General features: G+C 38.9%; 1 protein-coding gene across 3 annotated transcripts in view; it reads left to right on the top strand.

Moving 5' to 3' along the window:
• Positions 1-23,217, top strand: part of REPS2 (RALBP1 associated Eps domain containing 2) — a 91,702-nt gene that overhangs the window by 38,120 nt on the left and 30,365 nt on the right. For all 3 annotated transcript variants that reach the window (XR_013232026.1, XM_077343150.1, XM_077343151.1), the window contains 8 exons: positions 1,802-1,865; positions 2,581-2,723; positions 4,350-4,441; positions 6,212-6,283; positions 8,073-8,142; positions 10,684-10,758; positions 12,165-12,207; positions 15,358-15,494. Coding sequence is in view for 2 of the 3 variants with exons in the window: in XM_077343150.1 (XP_077199265.1) it covers positions 1,802-1,865; positions 2,581-2,723; positions 4,350-4,441; positions 6,212-6,283; positions 8,073-8,142; positions 10,684-10,758; positions 12,165-12,207; positions 15,358-15,494 (696 nt within the window). In the remaining variant the exon portion in view is untranslated. The remainder of the gene's footprint in view (positions 1-1,801; positions 1,866-2,580; positions 2,724-4,349; positions 4,442-6,211; positions 6,284-8,072; positions 8,143-10,683; positions 10,759-12,164; positions 12,208-15,357; positions 15,495-23,217) is intronic.

Here is a 23,217-nt window from a genome sequence, read left to right as displayed (position 1 = left end):
CCTTTTGCATTTTTATTGTCACACTGCAGTACATACTGGAATTTAAATATTAAGATCAAAAACAATAGTAGATAAAAATAGTTTGGGGTTTTTGTTGCTGCTTTAAGAAGAGAATGTGGTTCAGACCTTTTGGGTACACAGATATGCTTGCTTCTGTACTATTAATTTTCAGACTTATGCATCTGTTTTGCTCCATTCCAAGAAACTGTCTTTAGGCATGTTATTTCATGTTTTCAATTCTCTGAGCAACAGAGGATTCTGAATACAAGAAAGGGAAAATAACTTACGGAATGATGCTTCTTGGCTAGGTCAGATGTTAAACCTAGGAGGATATTACAAATTCAAAACATTCAGCCTAAATTGCATATAGTTGAGTGTTCCTTTCACTATTGCCAAGAGAATGTTCAGAAAATTAAATCTTTGGTGAGAGATGTTGTTAGTACCTTATAGCCAGATTTTTGGATATAATTATTATCTTGTTGAAAAGGAGAAACCAAGCTAGAAATGTGGCTAGACTTCATTGACAAGATATGGAAGGTGTTTTTTTGGCTGAGAGCTATTTGGGAGCCAGTGCTGACTTAAGGAGATGCAAAGCAAGTAAAAACAGTTACCTGTGCAAGGTTCTGTGAAGTCCTCATGCTGATGCCTTTGCATGCCAGCACTTCTTTGTTTACATAGCCTAACACTTAACTCCAGTTAACACAAACTGTGGGCTTTTCCACATTGTCATTTTCCTCACTTGTAAGTCCCTGTTTCTTTGGGGAGTGTGGATGTGTGGGTGTGTTTCTGTCCTGCACCTGTTTTGCTCCTTTTAGTGATCAATTCAGTGCTGTATAAATTTACATCCAGCATATTTCCCTGCAAATCTAAACTGCAGGCTTTTATGCCAGATATAAACTGGTGTGATATTGAACAACCACGAGAGAGAGCAAAACACATGCAGAACAGACCTCCTCCCCAAAGAAACAAGAATGTACAATTGAGGAGAACATGGGAAAATCCTGTATTTTGTTGCCTTGACTCCAGTTAAGATCCCAGACATACCTTAAAGCTCTGCCAAAATAAGCCCTTTCCCCAGATGGCCTATATGAGGACATTAGAATACCTACGGAGGAGAAACTGCTTAACCGAGGTTTGCTTGGCATAGATGCAAACTTAACTAAGGTTAATGCAAAATGTGTTTGGCAACGCATCTCCATAACACATTCCAATTTGGAATCAATTCTTAATCATCGTTTGGTGGTCAGCTACAATGTTTAACCATGTTTAAGGAAGACACCCATGCATGATAAAGACTTAAATCCTGTACCTCTGTGTCAGTTGTGAATGCTTAAATATTTATCATGCTGTGGAGCTTTCCTCCAGAGTAATCCTTTCCATAAATACCTGGAAGCCATTAAACTGACTTCATCCTAACCCATCAAAAGTGACATACATACTCACATCAGGTAGGAAAGATGGGTAATAACTAGGGTTGCCAGCTCTGGGTTGGGAAAGACCTGGAGATTTTGGATATGGGGCCTTTGGGAAGGCAAGGATTTCAGTGTGGTATAATGCCACAGAGTCCACCATCCAAAACAGCCATTTTTTCCAGGTGAACTGATCTCACCTGAAAATGAGTTATAATCCCAGGAGATCTCCAGTCAACTTGCAACCCCTATAACAGACAGATGATTTCACACTTAATCTGTCTACTGTGGCAAGAACTGCACAATTTCCGGGGCTCAAGCATGTCAAAATAATGCAAATTGCAATCAATAATCTATTATTTCATTGTTTGATGAGCCTTTATCCTTGGCAGGTTCAGTGGCTAAGAACTTCTTCACAAAATCTAAGCTGCCCATCCCTGAACTTTCACATATATGGTAATTATTGTTTTATAATTCATAATAATAATGTTACTGGCTGTTTAAAAAACTGCTGTGGTGCAGAAAAGAAATCACAGCAATTGCTCTCATCAAAATCACTTTGAGGTCCAAGCACAGCAGGAGGTATGTTGGTTTTTCTTTTATGTTATCTTTATTATAGAAATATTGTCCCTTCACAGAAGGACCAGGGAGATTTGAACAGTAATATAAACTTGGAGGGTTTCTGAAGACCATCTTAAAGAACATAATTAGCACAACAGGCTGCTAGATAGTTTTGCAAAGAGAGTTCAGATAAATACAGATTTGGAATAGTTAAGGACTTCATAAGTTTCAGTGCTGGCTCTCCTCATCAGATGAAAGCTAATTAGTTTCCAACTTTTCAAATAAGTACAGCTGCATAATTCATCAACCCTTACTAATGAGATGACCCTGTTTTTAATTAGTCGGTTTAGCTAACGTTGCAGATGCTCTGCCACAGCATAGCTTTTTCATGAATTTTGCTAAACTTCTAAATGTGTAAGGTGAGGCAGCTGGTTACCAGATGTACAAATAAACAGAATTTGTATGAACATAGTATAAAAATGTACTGGAATATAATTGCATGAGTTTCATGAAGTAGATTGTAAAGATCCAGCTTAAATATCTGTTGAAAGGTAGTTTTATTTCAGTTATCCTCTGTAATAAAAGTCAGTAATGACCGTCTTATTTACAGGGAACTTAGTGATGTAGACTGTGATGGAGCATTGACGTTACTGGAATTCTGCACTGCCTTTCATCTTGTGGTTGCTCGAAAAAATGGCTATCTTTTGCCAGATACTTTGCCGGAGACTCTTATGCCTGATTATCTTCAAGCAGGTGATACCTCAGTCTTTTTTTTTGTGGAGAAATTTAGATTCAGTTGATTAAAATGGCCTATTAATAAAAGTCTACTCTAATTTTAGCTGAGAAAAGAGTTCTGAAATTCCCGGGTTTTAATTGTGTTTAAATTACAGGCACAATAGAAACAGCAGGAAAACAAAAACAAAAAAAAAACAAAGACGAAATGTTTGGTAGCCTTGACAAGTGTCCTGATGATGTGTTTGTCCTGAAAACTTATTGAAGGGGTTAGCTAAGGATCTGTGGTATAACTGGATGCTGAAGGAATTAGCACTATGTATTTGTAATAAGCCCAGCAACATTCCTGACTTAATATTCCATGTTATATGAGCACACTGTCCAGGTGCACAGCATAATGTTTACTATAGGGAAGTGAACAGACATGGAATCTGTGGAGCTAGATACAGTTTTAAAGAAGAAAGGTTTCAGCCAAATGGGAAGATAGAATTCTCCACCACAGCCTTCACTGTTGAAACCAAATGTAATTTCTGTTGAAAATATGACTGAAATAAAAAAAAATGATGTCAAATTTGTATGGGAACATGTTATAAAATATCAAAGATAAAATTAAAACCAGAAAGTATGCAGCTAGGACTACTGATGACCACTTCTGAACTTGATAGTTTCATAGTATAAGCTTATAATCTTCAGAGACTTCTAAACCCACTGATTTTTATAGAGTTAGAAGGGAGTATGTTTGCTTTGGAACACAGTATTAACAGCGTCATTGCTTTTATTAACCTTGTGTTTCTAACACAGAGTTTCTCAACTTTTTTTACCATTGAGAATCCTGAAATATTCTTCAGGCTCCAAGAACCCCCAGAAGTGGTGCAATCATGCAGAATGTGTTTGGGAAGCATAGCTGTGTACATGTCCACCCATGGCCTTTTCCCCTCCATGTCCATCATTGGCCATGGGGGTGGGGGTGGGGGGGGTTGACATGAATTTATATAGTCATGTCACCCAATAAATGTTTAACAAATTTTAAAATATATAAAACATTAATTAACTCCCACTCATTCAGAAAACCCTTCCAGGACCATAAGGAAACCCCAGGGTGCCTTTTTGAACTTGCAGTATAGTAGTATGGAAGTCAGTTTTGGTGGATCCATTTTATATTGCCACTTTCAGCAGTCAAGTCTGTTTTGATTAACTTAGTGCCAGCTGTAAATTTATGCTGGATTTCTAGACATACAAAGAAATGTTTTTAAAGTACATTGTCCTCTTTGACAAAGGGAGTATGATTCAGGATTATGATCTTCAATGAACATCCAGACATGTTCACAAATTTTCATTTCAGTACTATTGTAGGTGTTTGGAAAGGAAGCTGGAGAAAATCGTTGGATGTTGTAGAATGTATCCATTCCCTCTCATCAAGTTAGATCATACTGGTTGTCCCTTAATCCTTTCTCAAAATATATTTTAGTCTTTAACAAATATGAACAGATGTTAAAGTACAAACTGTAGGAAATACAAGACTAGCTCTATGAAAGTAAATATGTATATATGTAATTGCAGTGTGAACTCTGAAAATTTGGAGGATGGGGCTGTACAGAAAATTATGTTAACACAAAGATCTGCACATATCTTCATCTTTTTTTGCAGCTTCCCTTAAGCCTAAATGTGACTGTGTGTTGAATTCTTATTCAGAATCATTGCCAGTAGTTCAACAAACAAGAGACTTCAGTAGGACTGAGGTAAAAACGTTATCTAGCAGGTAACAGGAATTTCTGAAAGCTCTTAGCTATTTTGCACCATTTGTTCTTACTGCATAAGGGTCACTCACTGTATGTCAGGATCGATTTTAAAAGTAGCAGCTTCGTTTGGCAAACAATATATTAAGATAGCATACCATTCACACCAGTGCTTGACATCGTCTGCAATGAATGGCAGCAGCTCTTCAGGATTTCTGGGAGAGAGAGGTGGGTTTCTTCCAAATAACTATTTAACATCTCTTTTTAAAAACTGAGGATGAACCCAAGATATTCTGGATACAAATAGTATGCTGAACTACAACAGTGATGTTCAGGATGGAAACATTGTAGTGGGCCCATTTTGGAGCCTTTGAATCCTGAATAGTACTCAGCTGCCAAACAGTTGTCTTCAACCAGTTGCACTTCACCTCCAAGTTAGTTGTTCAGCATATGGGTCAAAGTGGGCTGTCAGTGGTTATATGGCAACCCCTGGCATACCTTCCAAATACTGGCACAGCAAATGATTTTGCTTGATATGTTCTCTTCCTTGCTCCACCCCAAAAGCAAGACTGTAGTTCTTTCTTTCAAACCTAGACAGTGAGGTCATCCACCAGAGCTTCTTCTGACCCCCCTACCAGTGACTGCCAATAGCCACACACCAGCAATTGCTGCTGTACTGTGCAGATTGACAGCCTGGCTGCTCAGTGCAGTCACACCCTGACGCAAGCATGGGAGGTGGCCAGCTCCATGTGTGGCACTGCTGTCTGAAGAGCAGAAGTTTCCCCTTTCTCCCCTTTCTAGAGGAAACCACCTGTGGCCAGCAGTGACAAAGGCCCTTTGGAGCAGCAACACAACTATGCAAAGGAAATAAATAAAACCCTATAAGATGACATGCCAGGGTCTTCTTACTTATTTAAGGTGCTTTTAACCTGCAAGCAGATTCAATATGTTGGATGAATATAGCATGGGGGGTGGGTTGGCTTTTGGTTGGAAATGTTGCCTGCCCTGATTATAGAGGGATTCAACTCAAGCAACATCTTCCTATTTGTCCTCATTAAGGAGAACTGCTACATGTCTGGGGAAGATTGGGTTATACACATAATGCTATGGAAGTAGTTGAGAAGCAGTGCAAGGGGGAGGGGTGGTTTTCCAAGCATCATTCTGGGCTATTTGAGCCCAAGGGTCTGCATAACTGAAGCAGGAGCAGGAAATTGTTGTAGAATTCTCTCTGGCAAGGGATGCACAGGTTAGGGTTTGCATTGGCAGAATTGCTGAGGCACCATGAGCGAGACACACTTCATGGTTGAAAGTGGGGAAGCAGGAAGGTGGGGAGATGGCAGGCATGCATGAAACTGGGAGAGTGTTCTTTAAGGCAGCATTGAATTTCTAATGGGGAGAATGGTTAGGTCTGGAACTAGTTGTATGTTAGCATACATCCAAGAGTGTGTATGGCCTACCTATCATATAACAACTGGGTGAAGAGGGGAATTTTTAAAAATTTTCCCTCCTTTTCTGTTAGTCAGGAAACAATTTTCATTCTCTGTTACAATAAATAAAGTTTTGGCCTTGTAGGTTATGTCACAGTCTCAGTCAGATAAATTCCACATTAAAATTCATTAAGAGCTGCTTAATTTCTACCAGGTATTTGTACACTGAAGCTCACAGTTGCCTATAGTATTTGGAATAGAATTTGAAGTTCTGATGTGCTTTTCTCCCTAAAGAGACTGATCTATAATTCTCTCTCTGTCTTTGTCTCTTCTGAAAAATAACCAGTTGGAAACTGTCCGTGAACATCCAAACAACTCGGAGCCTCTGATCCTCTTTGAGACAACTTCTGTTGAGCCAGTTGGTGACGGTTTATTTGTTAATATTCATATGTTCTAGTAACTGATTTTCAGTTCTGAGTTGGGTCTTTTCTCCAGTCTACTTAAGTCCTCAGGTGTTGGATCATCTTTTCCAGTTTTTGGGTGCGGGGTCTTGTCACAGCTTTGAACAAATGTTGCAGTGATTGATATTTCAAAGATACGAGGCCTCTGATTTTCAAAATCATTGGCAGCATAGATAGAACACATTATTTTTTTTTAAGTTGTTGGGAGAGTTATTTTAAGAAATTACTATGCTCTGGCTATGATCTGGGCACAGATGAGTTAGTTAGTTCTGAACATTCACCAACATAATGAATGCCATTGACTGTGCAGGCTATAAAGCAGATGCCCTTGAAATGTGGTGGTGGTGTGGATATCTGCAAAATGTATATTCTGCCTTTCTGCCCCTAAGAGATTATAAATAAACATAATAAAAAGTCATTTTAAAAATAGTTAAAAACAAATAAAAATGCATCATTAAAACAATTAAAGCCAAGCTAAAATATACATACAAAAACATTAACAAAACAATTGATGCTTGGGGCAAGAAAGACAGATTTGCTGATGGGCACCCACTGGTGGAAAAGTACAGGCAAGTCTTACTGGGGAGGGAACTCCAGAGTTTTGGTGCCAGGATCCTGAAGACTTTCTGCTAGGTTGCCATTCCCCTAATATCAGAAGGTTGGGTACCCAAAGCAAGGCCTTGAAAATGACCTGGGTAGGTGTTTGGGTGGGTTTGAAAGGAAGGAGGTTGTCTTTCAGCTATGCTGCTCTCAAAGCCATATTGGGCTGTAAAGTTCCATACCAACAGTTTGTATTGTGCTGAGAAACAGATTTGGAACCAATGTAGATGGACCAAAACTGGAGTGATGTTCTCTCTATAGCCTACTCCAGTGAACATCCTGGCTGCATTCTTCTGCACCAATTGAAGTTTCAGAACACTTTTCAAGGGCTGCCCTATGTAACTGAATTGCAGTAATCTAAACTAAATGTAACTAATGCGTTCACCACAAGATGATGTGTGACAGGATGATGTGTGACAACTGAGCAAGCGTGAAGGAGGAGTGAGCAATCATTTCCCACTCAAATATATGCCGTACAATCAGGACAGTGTAGAATACATTCTTTCCCCATTGAGCTTGACATTCTGCCCACTAACGGGAAGGGTGCAAAAGGCAACATAGTGCATAAATTAAGCTGTGACTGATTTTAACTGAACTATGATCTACCTTTTACCATTGGACGCACGTAAACTAAGCAACCCGGTGCAAGTAGCTACCTAGGCATTGCATACTGTATTGAATGCAGTCAACTGCTCAGCCTCGGTGGCTTCAGAATGCCATGTTGTTCGAATGACAGTCGAATTGCCTATTACAGACTGCTGGGAGCTCAAGCCCAAATGAAGCAGTCTTAATAGTTCTTGATTTTTAAAAATGTTTTTTTTCAAATATCAAATAATCCCTGAGCTGCATGAATCATATGAGCAGCGCAGTGACCTACCTCATGTCTGAACCATTTTGAAAACATTTCAAACCTTTTTTTAAATGTTATGCAAGTCTGCCTACTTTATTCATTCTTTGGGGTCAGGATGCTGTGCTCCTAGTGTACGATCCAGGATGATACCATTTTACTTGTTTGGAATCCCCTTTTATTTGCTTGGATGCTTTGCAAGAGAGAGGTTAGGCCTCAGAACTTCTTCACATACATTTGTTTGTTTAATTGCTTTCTGTGTCTTCATAAATTGCTGTTCTTCTCTTCTCTGTGTGAAGGAGATGTCTCTTGAAGATGCACCTGATAAAATTGCCCTGACACAAGATGCAATTAATGATGACAAACAAGGTACAATACCAAGCTGTTGTCTCTTAATTAATTCGGTTTCAAGTTGTAAATGGTATTTTATACAATTCCCTTTGGCTGAGAAAAATCAATATTGTCTGAGTCAGGCATGCAGCAGTACCAGTTTGAGCAGGCAAAACAAATGAGGAGACTTCTCACTCGACACTGGCAGAAGAACAAAATTGATGAGCTCCATAACACTGTGTGTGGGTATATGTATAACTTTGATTGTTCAAATACGTATTTTAACGGGCCAACGTTTGCAAGCGGCAGTCACATTTCATTTCTTCTGTTGATCAGAATTTCGACCAATGTCAACAGGCATTTGTACACATAAAGTAGAACTGTATGATATATTTCCAAATATCCTTCAATACATAATACAGGAGTGTCTTCTGGGGAGTATTTATAGTGGATGATTGATCCAAGGATGGGGTCAAGCCTTTCTGTTGTTGTTGTTAGGTGCGAAATCGTGTCCGACCCATCCTGACCCCATGGACAATGATCCTCCAGGCCTTCCTGTCCTCTACCATTCCCCAGAGTCCATTTAAGTTTGCACCTACTGCTTCAGTGACTCCATCCAGCCACCTCATTCTCTGTCGTCCCCTTCTTCTTTTGCCCTCGATCGCTCCCAGCATTAGGCTCTTCTCTAGGGAGTCCTTCCTTCTCATGAGGTGGTCAAAGTATTTGAGTTTCATCTTCAGGATCTGGCCTTCTAAGGAGCAGTCTGGGCTGATCTCCTCTAGGACTGACCGGTTTGTTCGCCTTGCAGTCCAAGGGACTCGCAAGAGTCTCCTCCAGCACCAGAGTTCAAAAGCCTCAATTCTTTGACGCTCAGCCTTTCTTATGGTCCAACTTTCGCAGCCATACATTGCAACTGGGAAGACCATAGCCTTGACTAAACGCACTTTTGTTAGCAGGGTGATGTCTCCGCTTTTTAGAATGCTGTCTAGCTTTCCTCCCCAGGAGCAAGTGTCTTTTAATTTCTTTGCTGCAGTCCCCATCTACAGTGATCTTGGATCCCAGGAAAATAAAATCTGTCACTGTCTCCATTTCTTCCCCATCTATTTGCCAGGAATTGAGAGGGCTGGATGTCATGATCTTGGTTTTCTTGATGTTGAGTTTCAAGCCAACTTTTGTACTCTCCTCCTTCACCAGCATCAACAGGCTCTTTAGTTCCTCTTCACTTTCTGCCATTAAAGTGGTATCATCTGCATATCTGAGGTAGTTGATATTTCTCCCTGCAATCTTGATCCCAATTTGTGACTCCTCTAATCCTGCCTTTCTCATGATGTGCTCCGCATACAAGTTAAATAGGCAAGGCAACAGTATACAGCCTTGCCAAACTCCTTTCTCAATTTTGAACCAATCAGTGATTCCATGTTCAGTTCTCACTGCTGCTTCTTGACCTGCATATAAGTTTCTCAAGAGACAAATAAGATGCTCTGGTATTCCCATCTCTTCAAGAACTTGTCACAATTTGTTGTGCTCCACACAATCAAAGGCTTTAGCATAATCAATGAAGCAGAAGTAGATGTTCTTCTGGAACTCCCTAGCTTTCTCCATGATCCAGCGTATGTTGGCAATTTGATCTCTAGTTCCTCTGCCTCTTCGAAATCCTGCCTGTACTTCTGGAAGTTCTTGGTCCACATATTGCTGAAAGTTTTTTTCTAGTCCACAGATGCACCTATCCATCACTCAGATCCCAGTTGGGAGAAAAATAACTTAAAGGTGGGAAATTTGGATTAAGAGGTGCCACTACTACATGTTGTAAACTGTACTAAAGGAGTTGTCATAGGGTTAGATATGCTACAGGTACTAATCCCAAACTTGTAACTATACCTCACTAGAAGAGGGGGCTGAATTCCAAGCGTCAAATGTACCATTCATTGCTATTTTACAACCACTCTTTAGCTTAGCAATATTCCTCGATAAGCACTTTTAGAATAAATTATGCCTCTTGAAAGATTATTCCTAGAAGTTATACATGTTAGATAGGCGAGGAGATCTTTTTAAAGGTACTGGTACCTAAATAGAAGAAGAAGAGCTGGGCTATTTGTATTCCACTTTTCACCACCTGGAGGAGTCTCACAGTGGCTTACAGTCGCCTACCTTTCCCCTCCCCACAATGGACACCATGTGAGGTAGGTGAGGCTGAGAATGCTCTGAGAGAACGTGACTGGCCCAAGGTCACCCAACTGACTGCATATGGAAGAGCAGGGAATCAAACTTTGTTCTCCAGATTAGAGTCCACCACTCTTAACCACTACACTAAGATGGCTCTGAAAACACGCTGTAGTCCAAAATCCTGTTGATTATTTACACTTACAGTGATTTAGGTATGACTCTTGTCAACTTGGTTCATCTTGGTAACAACAGAATCATTACTGGGTTTTAAATGGGCATTTCTGAAGAATTAGTTTTTTGTATATTTTAATATCTTTTGTGATCTTTATCTTATAAACCAATACTTCGTAGTATCTTTGTACTTGTCCATTGCTATAATCAATACCAAATAACTCTTCACTTTTTCTTTTAATTAAGGCCTAAAAATTAATGCATCAGCCCAGGCAATACCAAAGGAATGTAAAGTATCTCAGAACTTGTCTGTTAAAACAGGTATGGAAATATACCCCTTTGAAAACAAAAGTTGCCCTGTTGTGATCACATAAATATTCTAAGTCTTCTTGCCATGGGGCAAATCAAAATAAAACTCTGTTTAGTATCAGATTGTTAATTATTGGAAACATGGAGCTGAACTGTTTCTTACATGAGCCGTTAACAACTGCAGATATATTTAAACAAAGTAGAATAATGGGGGAGTGGCTACCATAGTAGCAATACAGTGAGCATTATTTATATCACCAAGACCAGCAGCTATTCGCTGCCAAGTAGTATAATATCTTTCTATGCCCAGCTGCAGGAGGCAACATTTGGTTGAAAATCTAGATTCAAGTGGGTAGCCATGTTGGTCTGAAGCAGCAGAACACATTTAGAGTCCAGTGGCACCTTTGAGACCAACAAAGTTTTATTCAAGATATTGAGCTTTCGTGTGTATGTGCACTTCCTCAGATAAAATGTCATGGAATGGAAGTAATCAGTTCAATCTTATATGTAGAGAGTGAGAATAAATTAACATATAGCATAATAAAAATGGTTAACAAATTCCAAATATAAATAGGAAAAAATAGCAATTTGGATTTGTTTGTATTCACTTGAGATTGAATTTCATGGGAAACACTTGGGGAAGTGACTATCATGTAGAAAGTAGCTTATTGGCAGAACCATTGGGAGAAAACATATTCAAGTTGTTTTTAATAACTTTTTAAAAATCTCTTTGAAAAGGAAGTTGCTGTTAAAACATTCTGTTCATTTTGCAGTTTATAAGGATGAGAATACCTTTATTAATCTAAAAAAGAATATGAAGAATCATGATTGAGCTGTTAATTACTAGGTTTAGGAAGAATTCTTCATGCAAAATAACTCTGTCCCATTTTATTTTGTTGCATCTTCTCCTTGTTATTATTTGATTGTCCAAGATGTTCTTCTGAATAAGTGAGGCACAGCAGTTTCTAACTCCGTATATTTTAATTCACTAAATTAACAATTCTCTAAATTAAAATAATTTTCACCATCAGGAGGGTGGCTACATTTTTTATAGTTCAGAAATGGACTGCCTATTGTTTATGTGCCAGACTTGACTGCCATCTCCTGTTCTATAGTCAGTGCTTGGAATTTCTAGGAGTCTCATGCATTGGTTTGGACAACCTGGTTGCTAGAGTTCATGTATTTGGTCATTGTAAAATTCACTGTTCTTTAAAAAATGGCACATGTGACCTCAAGTTAATTGCCTGAAAGAGTTATTTATTCCAGATATATTTAGGATAAAGACAAAAGTAAAATCAAGAATAGGGAAATGTCCCAATAGTGCCATTAACAGACTGCATATGTTTACAAATTTTCATCATTTAGCATAATTGGTAATTATGGTAGAAATGACCTTAACAAATGATCTTTTGTTACAGTTGCTCAGGAATCAAACACTCTCAAAGCAAGACCAAGATCAAGGTACGCAACCTGAAAACTATGGTGTTTCTTTGCCTTTAATGGTATAACTGAATATTTCTAAATAAAAGCCTGAAAAATTTGGTTGTTATTCAGGTGAACTAAACCAGATTCTCTAATGTATTCAGCTTTAAAATTTCTGAAAATACCAGCAAGGTATTTTTTTCAGGGTTTTTTTTCCAGTTCTGATGAATTGAACGCACAGACCTGGGCAGATCTTTTTTGTTCCCAGCTTCCCAGGAGGAAAAAAGGGTGTTGCCAGATAGTTCCAGATAGTTCCAGAGAGGTAACTCTGTTGTTCTGTTCTGTTGTTCTATCAGGTATAACTTTTTCTGACGCACATGAGATTACACTCTGAGTACAGAACTTAATGATAGCGAAGAGTGGTGACTTTAGGGACATAACATAGGAATTGGTCTCCAAAAAGGATAAAATTTACACTTATTGGTTGGAGCCATAATTTACAGATCCCACTCAACCATTCAGCTGCACATTATAGAGAGTTCTATATAGTTATATTTCTATATAGAGTGTATTATCATAACCCTGACCACTGAGGAAGACCCGGAAGGGTCGAAACGCATTTGGTCTTTGGTTCTATGTGCTGTTAGTTCGGTATAGTTTTAAAGTTTTTTATTCTGTTTTTAATTTTGCACTATAATAAATAATTAACAAATTTTACATTATTTTTATTGTTCAGCTCAACTTTTGAGTTCCTACCTGTTAAGGTTGGGTTTTGTTCCTTATTTGGTTTAGCATTATCCAGCTGGGAGGCCAGGGGTTCGTTTGCCAGGTGGCCTGGGGACACCCATTGGCTCCCCCGCATAGGTCGCTTCCCTTAGTGGTGGACTTCAGTAGACAAGGGGATCTGCTCTCCTGGCTGGGAATGGTGCGGGTCCCCCTCTGGACTCCGTGGGTTGTTGGTGTCGTCTACTGACTGCTAGTTCAGACTCCCTCTCCCATGCTGTGCCAATCCTCCCGTGGGTAAATAATAAAGCTGTGGTCTTGTTCATCCCAGCATTGGTGTTGTGTCTTATCCCAGCACATAATGCCTTCCTGCAAGTCAATTGGCTTTTTATAAAGTAATTCAGTATAAGACATACTTGTGACCTTATTCTTTGCTGTCATAGATTGTGGCTTTATGTATAGAGCTATTCTATAAAATTCTAAAATTGGTATTTTTACTGGAGTTCTGTTTTTGTCACCTGGTATATTTTTTCAGGTGCCATTACTTTAGTTAATTGTATTTTTTTAAAATCCTTGTTCTGAAAAAGTAACTTTCCCACAAGCATTAAACTTAAATATACTGCAGAATTTCAGGATCATGTCATGCATAAGGCCTGGCCCAGGTTTTTCCAACCAGGTTCCAGGCTATTCTGGGGCTACCCAAGAGCTCTCTAGTGGTTACATGATTTCTCCCAGTTTGGATGGCCACTGACATCACTAGATGTCACTGGAGCCCTGGAGATGTCTCCTGTTCCACTACGGACCTAGTCTGTTTCTTCACAATGAAAATGGTAAATGATCAATTGATTGGCTGGCTGGCTCCCGCATCTTAATTCTACGCCCCCTTCTCTGAAGGGGCATGTCACCACTTCCGAGGGTCCTTGAAGCCTGAAAAATATTTCAGGGGTTCCTCCACCATCAAAAGGTTGGAAAAGGCCTGTCCCTATCAGAGGTTTTTGTCAGGACATCTAATGTTACTTCATGGATCTTGTAATATTTTAATATTTTTAATATCAAACCATAATATAAAGCATCTTTTGTATATTACCTGATGAAAAAATGACATTCATTGTAAAAATCTTCCAAGTCAAATGAGTGTTTATTCTTCCCAGCATATTTTTGGTTTTAATCTTGGATTGGTGCCCAGGACAGATATCATCAGGATTTTTAAAAGAAATGTATGAGTAGCTACGTATCAAATCAAAATATAATGATAAAAGCAGCTGCTTTCCCAACAAGCAGGTACTTGTGTTCTCAGTCTTTCTTTTGCTGCCTGTTTTTCAACAGCTGCTGCATACTTTACACATCTACTGGAAGTTTTGCTGTTCTGCTTCAATATTTTCTTGCCCTCGTCTGTCATACATAATGCATTAGGGGTGGATATAGCACCTCCATGTTGTCAGTGCTCTTTGGAGTAAATACTGTAGTCATATCAAGAAAAATACTGGGATAGAAAGCATGTTCTTGGCTCGCAGACTTACCTTTTCATCTCATGTTGGTACCTGTGTCCTACTTCCCCAAGCAGTGCAAAGATTCAGCAGTTGTTTGGTTCAGTTCTGAGCAGAAAGTGCTTTAAACTTAAGGGCATTCTTGCAGTATCATAGAGCCACAGGGAAACTCATATCGGTCAGCAGATCATATCCGCAGTGAGGGCCAAACTGCGCATTATATTTTTGGGCAAGTGGGGTTGGGGTTCCAGACCCAACTCACTTTCCCCCCAGACCTCAGCTGCAGGAAAGGGATTTGTAAAGTACCAAAGAGCCCCGTTCTACTTAGCAGGAACCCCACACTGTCTTCCCTTATGGAAATGGCCTTGTTATAGATAGTTGTATGCTGCATGATGGGGATGCTGTGCAAAGTTATAAAAATAGCATACTGTTGAGGCTGTTTCAGCTCAAGAAAACCATGTAGCAGGAGGCAGGCCATCCCTTCATGCTTCAGTTCAGTGCATACCTTGGCTCCTGGGACTTCAAAAATTCCTTCTCTTGCAGCTGCTGTGTAACTGCACACACAACTGCCTCATCCCCCCAATTAGCATCTAACAGAGCACTTCCCCTCATAAAACTTCCCCCCAAACACTCTAGTCTGCCCTGCCCTTGGAGGGTGGTATAAAATTATTATTATTGATAATGATAATGAGCAGGAAGCTCAGCTCTTTTAAACTGTCTTAAATTTCAAGCAAAATAATGTCCTACCTTTTAAGGCCTTTGAGTAAGTATCACTGGTCTTGAAGACTTAGTATTTTTTTTGGTCTTCTCTGACTCATAGAGAAGCCCCTAGGGTCTAAACTTTAGAGGCTATGTGCAATAAAATTGAAATCATTGTCTATCAAACTAATTTTCCAATAATTACTTACTTCAGTGTTTACATTGGGTATTAAAAGCACTAGTAATTTCCTCCCTCTAATTTTGTCTTCTTTTCCCCAAGGTCTTATTCTAGCACATCTATTGAAGAAGCAGCAAAAAAAGGGGGAGAACCTCCAACTCCTCCACCAAGGCCACAAAAATCACATTCCAGAGCATCTTCCTTAGATCTAAATAGAATGTTCCAGCAAAACACACCAGGTAAAGTTGCAGCCATTTAAACTTGGCCTCTGTTTCCTCTTCCAGAATATTTAGTGGCAACATTTAGATATGACTTAAGAAGCTGTAACACAACCAATGTCCCTCTACTTTGCATTGAAAATTAGGACTTGTTCATACATGTAGAGGTCTTTTTTGACTTCTGTGATGTTGCTGCAGACCTAACACAGAACTCTCATATTGTTACCTAACTGCAATACACATGTATGAATCAGTCATTAGTTCTTCATATTTCTAGTAGTGTATTATTGATCTGCTCTGTATAATCATGTAAAATGAGTTCTGGAATTTCTAAAAAATTATGTTGACTGACAAAGAAACCTGCCTTATTTTTAGTGTATGTTTAGTGAATGTTTAGCAGCCATATATTGTGGTCTGCTGGATACTTGGTATCCCTTGGTTATTGAGCATCTGATGGGTCTATATGTAGAGAGATGAAGTCTCATTAAAAAAGTTTCCCCCTGGGAGTTTTTTTCAATTTTTCCAAATAAAAAAGAATTGGGACATTTTAAGAAGCACTGGAAAAAAAACCCTCACATGCAATATTTTTCTATTTTAAAATGAATGAAATGCTCTTCAACAAAATTGTTTTTTCCCACAGTCAAAATGTTCAGCTTGAAAATGTCTGAGAACTTTAATGCATTCCAAATATATATAATGAAAAGCCCCAGGGCTTTCGCATTTTTCCAGTGTTTTTTGAATGAGTGAAATGAAAGATAAGCTTTTACTTAAAATTAGTATGGACATTTTTATGCAAGATTGTCTGCAGTATTAGATACAGCTAATTCCTATCTACACTGTAGACATCTGCAACCATTTCCAGCATATTTAAATGTAAATGCTTTTTACAACTATTTGTATGTCATCATGTATTGATAATGACATTCCAACCACTTCCATCAACCAAGGTGGGGGAGAGGTGAGGATTGCTAGTAGCCTGCAGATAGGAGGCGTGCAGGTGTCCAGCATCAGCACATACAGACGAACTATGTCTAGGGGTAAGCAGATAAGGGCTGTTCAAAGAGCTGGCCAACTGCCCTCACCTCCTTTCTAATCAGGACTAAGCAGCAAGCTGATGGCCCCTGTGGCAATTGCAGTGCCCTTAAAATTGGCAGAGCGGCACTTATAAAGCTTTGGTGAGCACCCTGAGTCATCAGTTGATTAGAATAAAGGGACAGTCCTCAGATGAGAAACCTGGGCCCTTCAATGCTTTCTTGGAGCTTGGATAGGAACCCTTGTGAGGCACCATTTTGTGGTTGCACCTACAGCCTTGTATCAGAACTCCAAATCTGCCCACTGGCTCAAAAAGCTTGGATACCCCACTTGTAGGCCATGATTGTAGATAATCTTGAATCATAGAGTTGGAAGGGCCATACAGGCCATCTAGTCCAAGCTCCTGCTCAATGCAGGATCAGCCTAAAGCATCCATGAGAAGTATCTGTTCAGACACTGCTTAAAGACTACCTCTAAAGCACAAATGGGCGGGTTAATTGTGCAGTTTTGTGCAGCATTCTTGATTGGAGGGAGTGTTGTTGATAGAAGACTATTGGATAGTCCATTGCAATACCTTTTCCCTTCCCTGAGAATTCGTACACATCTTATTTGCACAGAATCTCAACATATAAGCTTCAGTTAATGCAGTTAATGGGATTCTGGAAGCTTAGGGGTGGGAGTAATTTCTATATATATATTTTAAGTACACATTAAACTTTTTGTTTTGAAGCAGTGTTTGTTGCACTGGCTTTCAGTTTGCTGATGGTGCTGGTCATTACTTTTAAAGCACTTCATAATCTGGGACCAAATATCTGAGAGACTGCCTCTCCTTGCACAGACCTTTAAAACATTTTGGATAAAGAAACTGTGTTTTAGTGATAATGTTGGGAGTTGAACACTGAAGAAAAGTTTCACATTCCAGTGTTGCAAACAAAACCAGAACTTGAGGGGGGGGGGGGCAGAATGCCAAAACACAGTAATGAAAATATATTGATAAGAAAGCAATCATGTTGGGCATTAACCTAATATACTTTGATAGCCTGTGTGTAGATGCTAAAATTAAATACAGCACATGAAATTACTGATGCATGTATATTCAGAGGCATTTTTTAAATTTGGGCAGCAATTATCAATTACACAGTCATTTCTGTACAAGAAACTTTCTGCATAGCAGCTTTGAAATGTGTCTCAATTGACAGGATAACTTAAAGAGAGATTAGAAGACCTCTGAATAAGGTGTTACCAATACTACACAACCAACTTTTATTTTCCTAAATGAATTAGATACATTTCTTAGTTAACTAGGACAAAATTTTTAAAACTCTCAATTTATTGCCCTGAAGAACCTGCTGCAATCACAATAGCACATGTTCTTGCCTATTCTATATTTAAGTGATAACTTTTCTGCATATGTGCTCAACTAACTCCTGGGAATGAATAGTGATTTTGTAATTTTGTTTTGTTTTTAAAATAGAGCAAGCCTTGATTACATCCAAGTCCCAGATTTCATATGCATTATCCTTGCAGCCATGCCAAAACTACAGAATGTTTCTCTTCAATTTCAACTGGCAGCATTCTGCTTTCTTTACAGTATGCTACATTGGGGGGGGGGGGCAGGGTGGAATCCCAAAAACATCTTGTTCAGTTTTGAAAAATATGCTGTTACCTCAGAGTTAGCATTTTAGGCAAGCAAAGCACTCAGGCCAGGCAGTTTGACCCAGTTTCCTGCTTTTTAATCCTAAAATTCTAACTCAAGCTACTCATGAAATATTCATTAAGCCCTGCTGTTGCAGAATATCTTTGACCTGTTTGAAAAAAGTCGTGCTTATACAAGTACTATTCCCAAGGAAAATCCAGAATTGTCAGAAAATAGTATCAGCAAAAGCTCTTTCCAAAGGAGAAATGGCAACATCACAGAGGTCCTTCTCTAATACTGCAGTCCACAAAAAAGGATCCATTACAAAAACATGACTTTAGAGTATAACAAAAACTAGGGATACAACAGACTAATGAAGGAATATTGCAAGTCTCTGCCTCTTAAAGACAGGAATGGCATCAAGATATGAATTTTGGAACTATCCTGTATTCGTCCACCACCACCACCATCTCAGTTGCAGTTTGCAATTTTAATTACATTAAATATAAATCACAATGCAGGAATCCATGTTCTTAAAATATATTAAAATCACGCGTTCAGTTGGAGCCACTTTTCACATGATAGCAATATACAGGTGTGCACTGTTGCACCTTACATTCAAGAAAAGCTAATGGTGAAAATAACAGATATTTGCTTATGAAGAAAGGCCTATAAAGAAAAAAACTTCTGGGAGTTCATGGATATCTTTTATATCTCCTGAGTTACATTTTTCAAGATCTGTGCATTTTAATATGGAGAAGCTGTCTGTTAACACCCAGTTTAGATTTTGTACTGTTTTTCTTGTATTCATAGAAGTTTGCAAAAAAAAAGTTATAAAACTATTTTTAAAGATTTAATTTTCAGTAAAACTATATAAAATTATACAGTCTACCAATAAAGACTATGTCACAGCCATAATCTTAATCTTAACCCTCAAAGTTCACGATAAAATATATAAATTTTGCACAAGACTTCTGACCTTACTTAAGAGATCAACCCTGAGTAGGCTGACAGTGGTAAAAACTGAGTTTTATTCTGTGCAGTCATGCATGGATTGGATCTATGCAATGTGATTCTCAGGTTAATCCATGTTAGATCCAAAAAATATTCATCTTGTTCCTTTTGCTACAGTTGTCCCCAGCATCCAAACTTTCTACATGCATGGGGTTTTGCCTTTTTAAGTCTTGGGGTTGAAGTAAAGAAGTACAGAGAAGGCATTTAGTTATGTCTCTTGTACCATGCTTTCAGTTCCTGTGGTTCACAGCAGGAGCTGTTTGTTTGAAAAGGACATTAATTAATATTGAGAATTAGAATAAAGCTGAAGAAAACCACTAGACTATGCAGAGTGCCAAAATACAATCTAAGCAACATTTCCAAAGAGTTTCAAGGCCATATAAAAAAAAAACCCAAACAGATTTGCATTACTATGTTAAAGTGAACTGTGAATTGAAACCAGGGATATTATTGAGGAAGAATGCACAAAGACTACTCTATAGCTAAAAGAAATGAAAAGCTTCAATGGATGATTGATGAAACTTAAAATTACTAAAGACAGACAAGAAAGTAACAGAAACAATCAGAAGTCTAAATGTAGCATTCCAGCAACTTGTCCATAGAGACAAAGATAACTATTATAATAACCAACATAAAGAAATAGAGCAATACAAAAGAAAGAACAAGGGAACTGTTCCACAAGATCCAAGAAATGAAAGGGAAATTTAAGGCACAATTAGGCATGCTGAAATATCAACATGGAAATATATTAACTGAACAGGACAAAATAAAGAAAAGTTCAGAACAATACACTGAAGAACTATACAAAAGAGATGAAAGGATAACACATTCCTTCCAAAAAGAAACGTTTGAAAAATAATCTAATTTTGCAGAAGAATCTAGTTTTAGAGGTGGAAGCTGTACAGAGAACAACATGAAGAAACGAATTGCCAGGAGTACATGAGATATTTTATTTATTTATCTGTCTATTTATTCAATTTATATAGTGCCCTCCACTGAGGCTCAGGGTGGTTCACATGAAACATAGAGGAACAGGAACAATACAGTAAACTCAGTGACTGTCAGATAACAGGATAACAATAATAAACAGAAAGAACAGTAATTAATAACCTTAACATTCTAACAGTCCCATGGTTGGTTGGTTCAGGGGAATTGGTTTCATAGGCGGGAGGTTCGGGGGCCCAGTAGATATTAGTTTTGGTCAACCTCAACCAAATTCCCGGCAGAAGACTTCCCTTCTGGAGCCCCTGTGGAAATGTTCTAGCTCTGTCAGGGCCCTGATTTCTCCTCGTAGCTCATTCCACCAGATGGGAGCCAGGACAGAGAAAACTCTGGCCCTGGATGAGGTCAAGTGAGCTTCCTTGGGGCCAGTCGGAGATGGCAGAGTGTAGCATTCTTTGGGGGGGGGGAGTAGGCAGAAAGGTGGACTCTCAGGTACACTGGGCCCAGACTGCATATGACCTTACAGGTGATTACCAGAACCTTCAGTCTGATCCAGAATTCTGTTGGTAACCAGTGAAGTTGGTGGAGAATGAGCCAATTGTGGGACGTCCATGGTGTTGCTGTGAAGACCCTGGCTATTGCATTCTGGACCAGCCGTAGTTTCCAGAACGTCTGTACCAGTTGAGCACGAGGGCACATGAAGATGTTAAATAGGATTGGAGAGAGGACTGCTCCCTGAGGGACTCCATATGTAAACTGATGATGGCTTGATGATCTCTCTCCTATTTCTACCCTCTGTCTGTGATCCTGGATAATAAAACTGTTACAAACCGCAGACAGGGAGCTCGTCAAAACTGTAACAAGCATATGCCAACAAAAATGGAAAATAAATGACTCATAGATTTGAAATGACTCACATTTCATTTACATTCCAGTTCTGCAAAAATAAAGACATCAAAGATTGCAGCAACTATTGAAATATCACATTCATTGCTCGCACAAGTAAAGTGATGTTCAAAACCTTGCAAGAGACTTACTATATATGGAACAAGAAATGCCAAGCTGGATTCAGAAAAGGAAGAGGCACTAGAGATCGTATTGCAAATTTATGCTAGTTACTGGATCATACTAGATAATTTCAGGATGCGTTTCAGATTACAGCAAAACCTTTAACTCTGTGGATCATGAAAAGCTATAATTGGTTTTAAAAGAAATGGGTTTACCACAGCATCTGATTGTTTTGATGTGCAATCAGCACTCTGGAAAAGAAGCTACAGTTACGACATAATTTGGAGAAACAGAATGATTTCCATTTGGCAAAGGTGTCAGACAAGGATGTATTTTATCTCTGTGTCTCTTCAGTCTGTATGCAGAACATATTGTGAGAAAAACTGGATTAGATCAAGTGACCTGGAGTGAAAACCGGTGAAAGGAACATTAACAATTTGAGATAGGTGGATAATACCACACTACTGGTGGGAAATAGTTAAGACTTGAAACAGCTGCTGATGAAGGGCAAAGCAGAAAGTGCCAAAGCAGGATTATGGTCGAACAGCAAGAAGTCAAATGTAATGACTGCTTCAGCATTATATAATTTTTAAGTTGTGATGAAATTAAAATTGTTCAAGAGTTTCTGTTCCTTGGCTCCATCATCAACCAACAGGGAGACTGCAACCAAGAAATCAGAATTGAGACAGTCATGAAGAAGTTAGAAAAGAATATTCAATGTAAGGAAGAGTTGTTGGCAACCAAAATCTAATTAATTAATGTCATAGCATTCTCTATTACTGTGTTTGGGTAGAAAGCTGACAGTGGATTCATTTCAAATGTGGTGCTGGAGGAGAGTTTTACAGATACCGTGGACTACCAAAAAGTGAATTCTAACTCAAATCAAGCTGAACTGCTTTTAGAAACTCAAAGGCGTAAACTGAGGCCATAGCATTTTGGCCACCTTATGAAAAGACAAGGGTCACTAGAATAAATAGCAAGGTTAGGATAAGTTGAAGGCAGCAGGAAATGTTTGAAACTGCCATGCTTAGGTCAGCAATAGAATGCCCTGGAAGATTAAATTTTCTAAAGGGTTGTAATTTTTGGTGTCAGATTTATGCCCATTTATTCCTTTGCATAGGGACTGTCTTGTTTGCCTAATGTAGAAAGCAGGAGTATTGACACTTGATTGCACATATAGCATTGGAAGAAGGTGTGGCTGGTATTAAGTCCAGTGATGGTGTTGTGATTTTGTTTTATTTCAGGCCCCAATCCCAGAATTCATGTCCATGTTAGGAAGTGGATTATTGTGAGTGAGAAGGTTAGGAGGCTGTCTGAGGAAAGAAAAACTTGAATCCTAGTGTCTATGGTAGAAGGGTATCATTGTCCAGCATAGGTTATAGGTCATTAATCATGTGTTGAACCAGTTTGAACTGGGAGCTGTATGTGTTCTGTTGCTTCATTTGGGCCTGATTTAAGGCAGGTTATCCCTTAGTATAATTCTGACCTTTTGATCAGTTTCTTTACGACATCAGATGAGTATTGTAATTCCAAAAATGTCTGTTGTAAATCACACAGGTGAGAATCTCTGTCAGAGCGGTCAGCACATATAGATCAGCCTTTCTCAATTTTTTTTACCATTGAGAAACCCCTGAAACAGTCTTCAGGCTTCAAGAAACCCCATAAGTGGTGTTATCATGCAGAACAAGTTGTCGTTGTTGTTGTTGTTGTTGTTGTTGTTGTTGTTGTTGTTATATTTCGATTTATTTCCCGCTACTCCCTAAACTGCTTGTGGCGGGTCACAATGTCTAAAAAACCCCATTAAAAGACTTTATAATACTCCCAACATGGTGGGAAAACCCCATTCCTAACCCCTATTACTAAGGGACGGGGGTGGAGAAGGAGGTCCGATGATGTTCACTCTGAGCCTGAAGGTTTTAGGAAACATAGGTGTATGCACACCCACTTAAGGACCCTCCCCTTCTCAGCCTCTCCAGGCCCATCACTGTCCATTTTGGAAGGGGGTTGACATGACCATATCTGGTCATATCACCTGATAAATGTATAACACATTTTTTAAATAATATTAAAAATTAATTAATTCCTACCCATTTAGGTAGTTATCCTCAAAAT

This window comes from Paroedura picta, chromosome 6 (assembly GCF_049243985.1).
Source record: "Paroedura picta isolate Pp20150507F chromosome 6, Ppicta_v3.0, whole genome shotgun sequence".
NCBI lineage: Eukaryota > Metazoa > Chordata > Lepidosauria > Squamata > Gekkonidae > Paroedura > Paroedura picta.
This window is presented reverse-complemented; position numbering and strand designations above follow the sequence as displayed.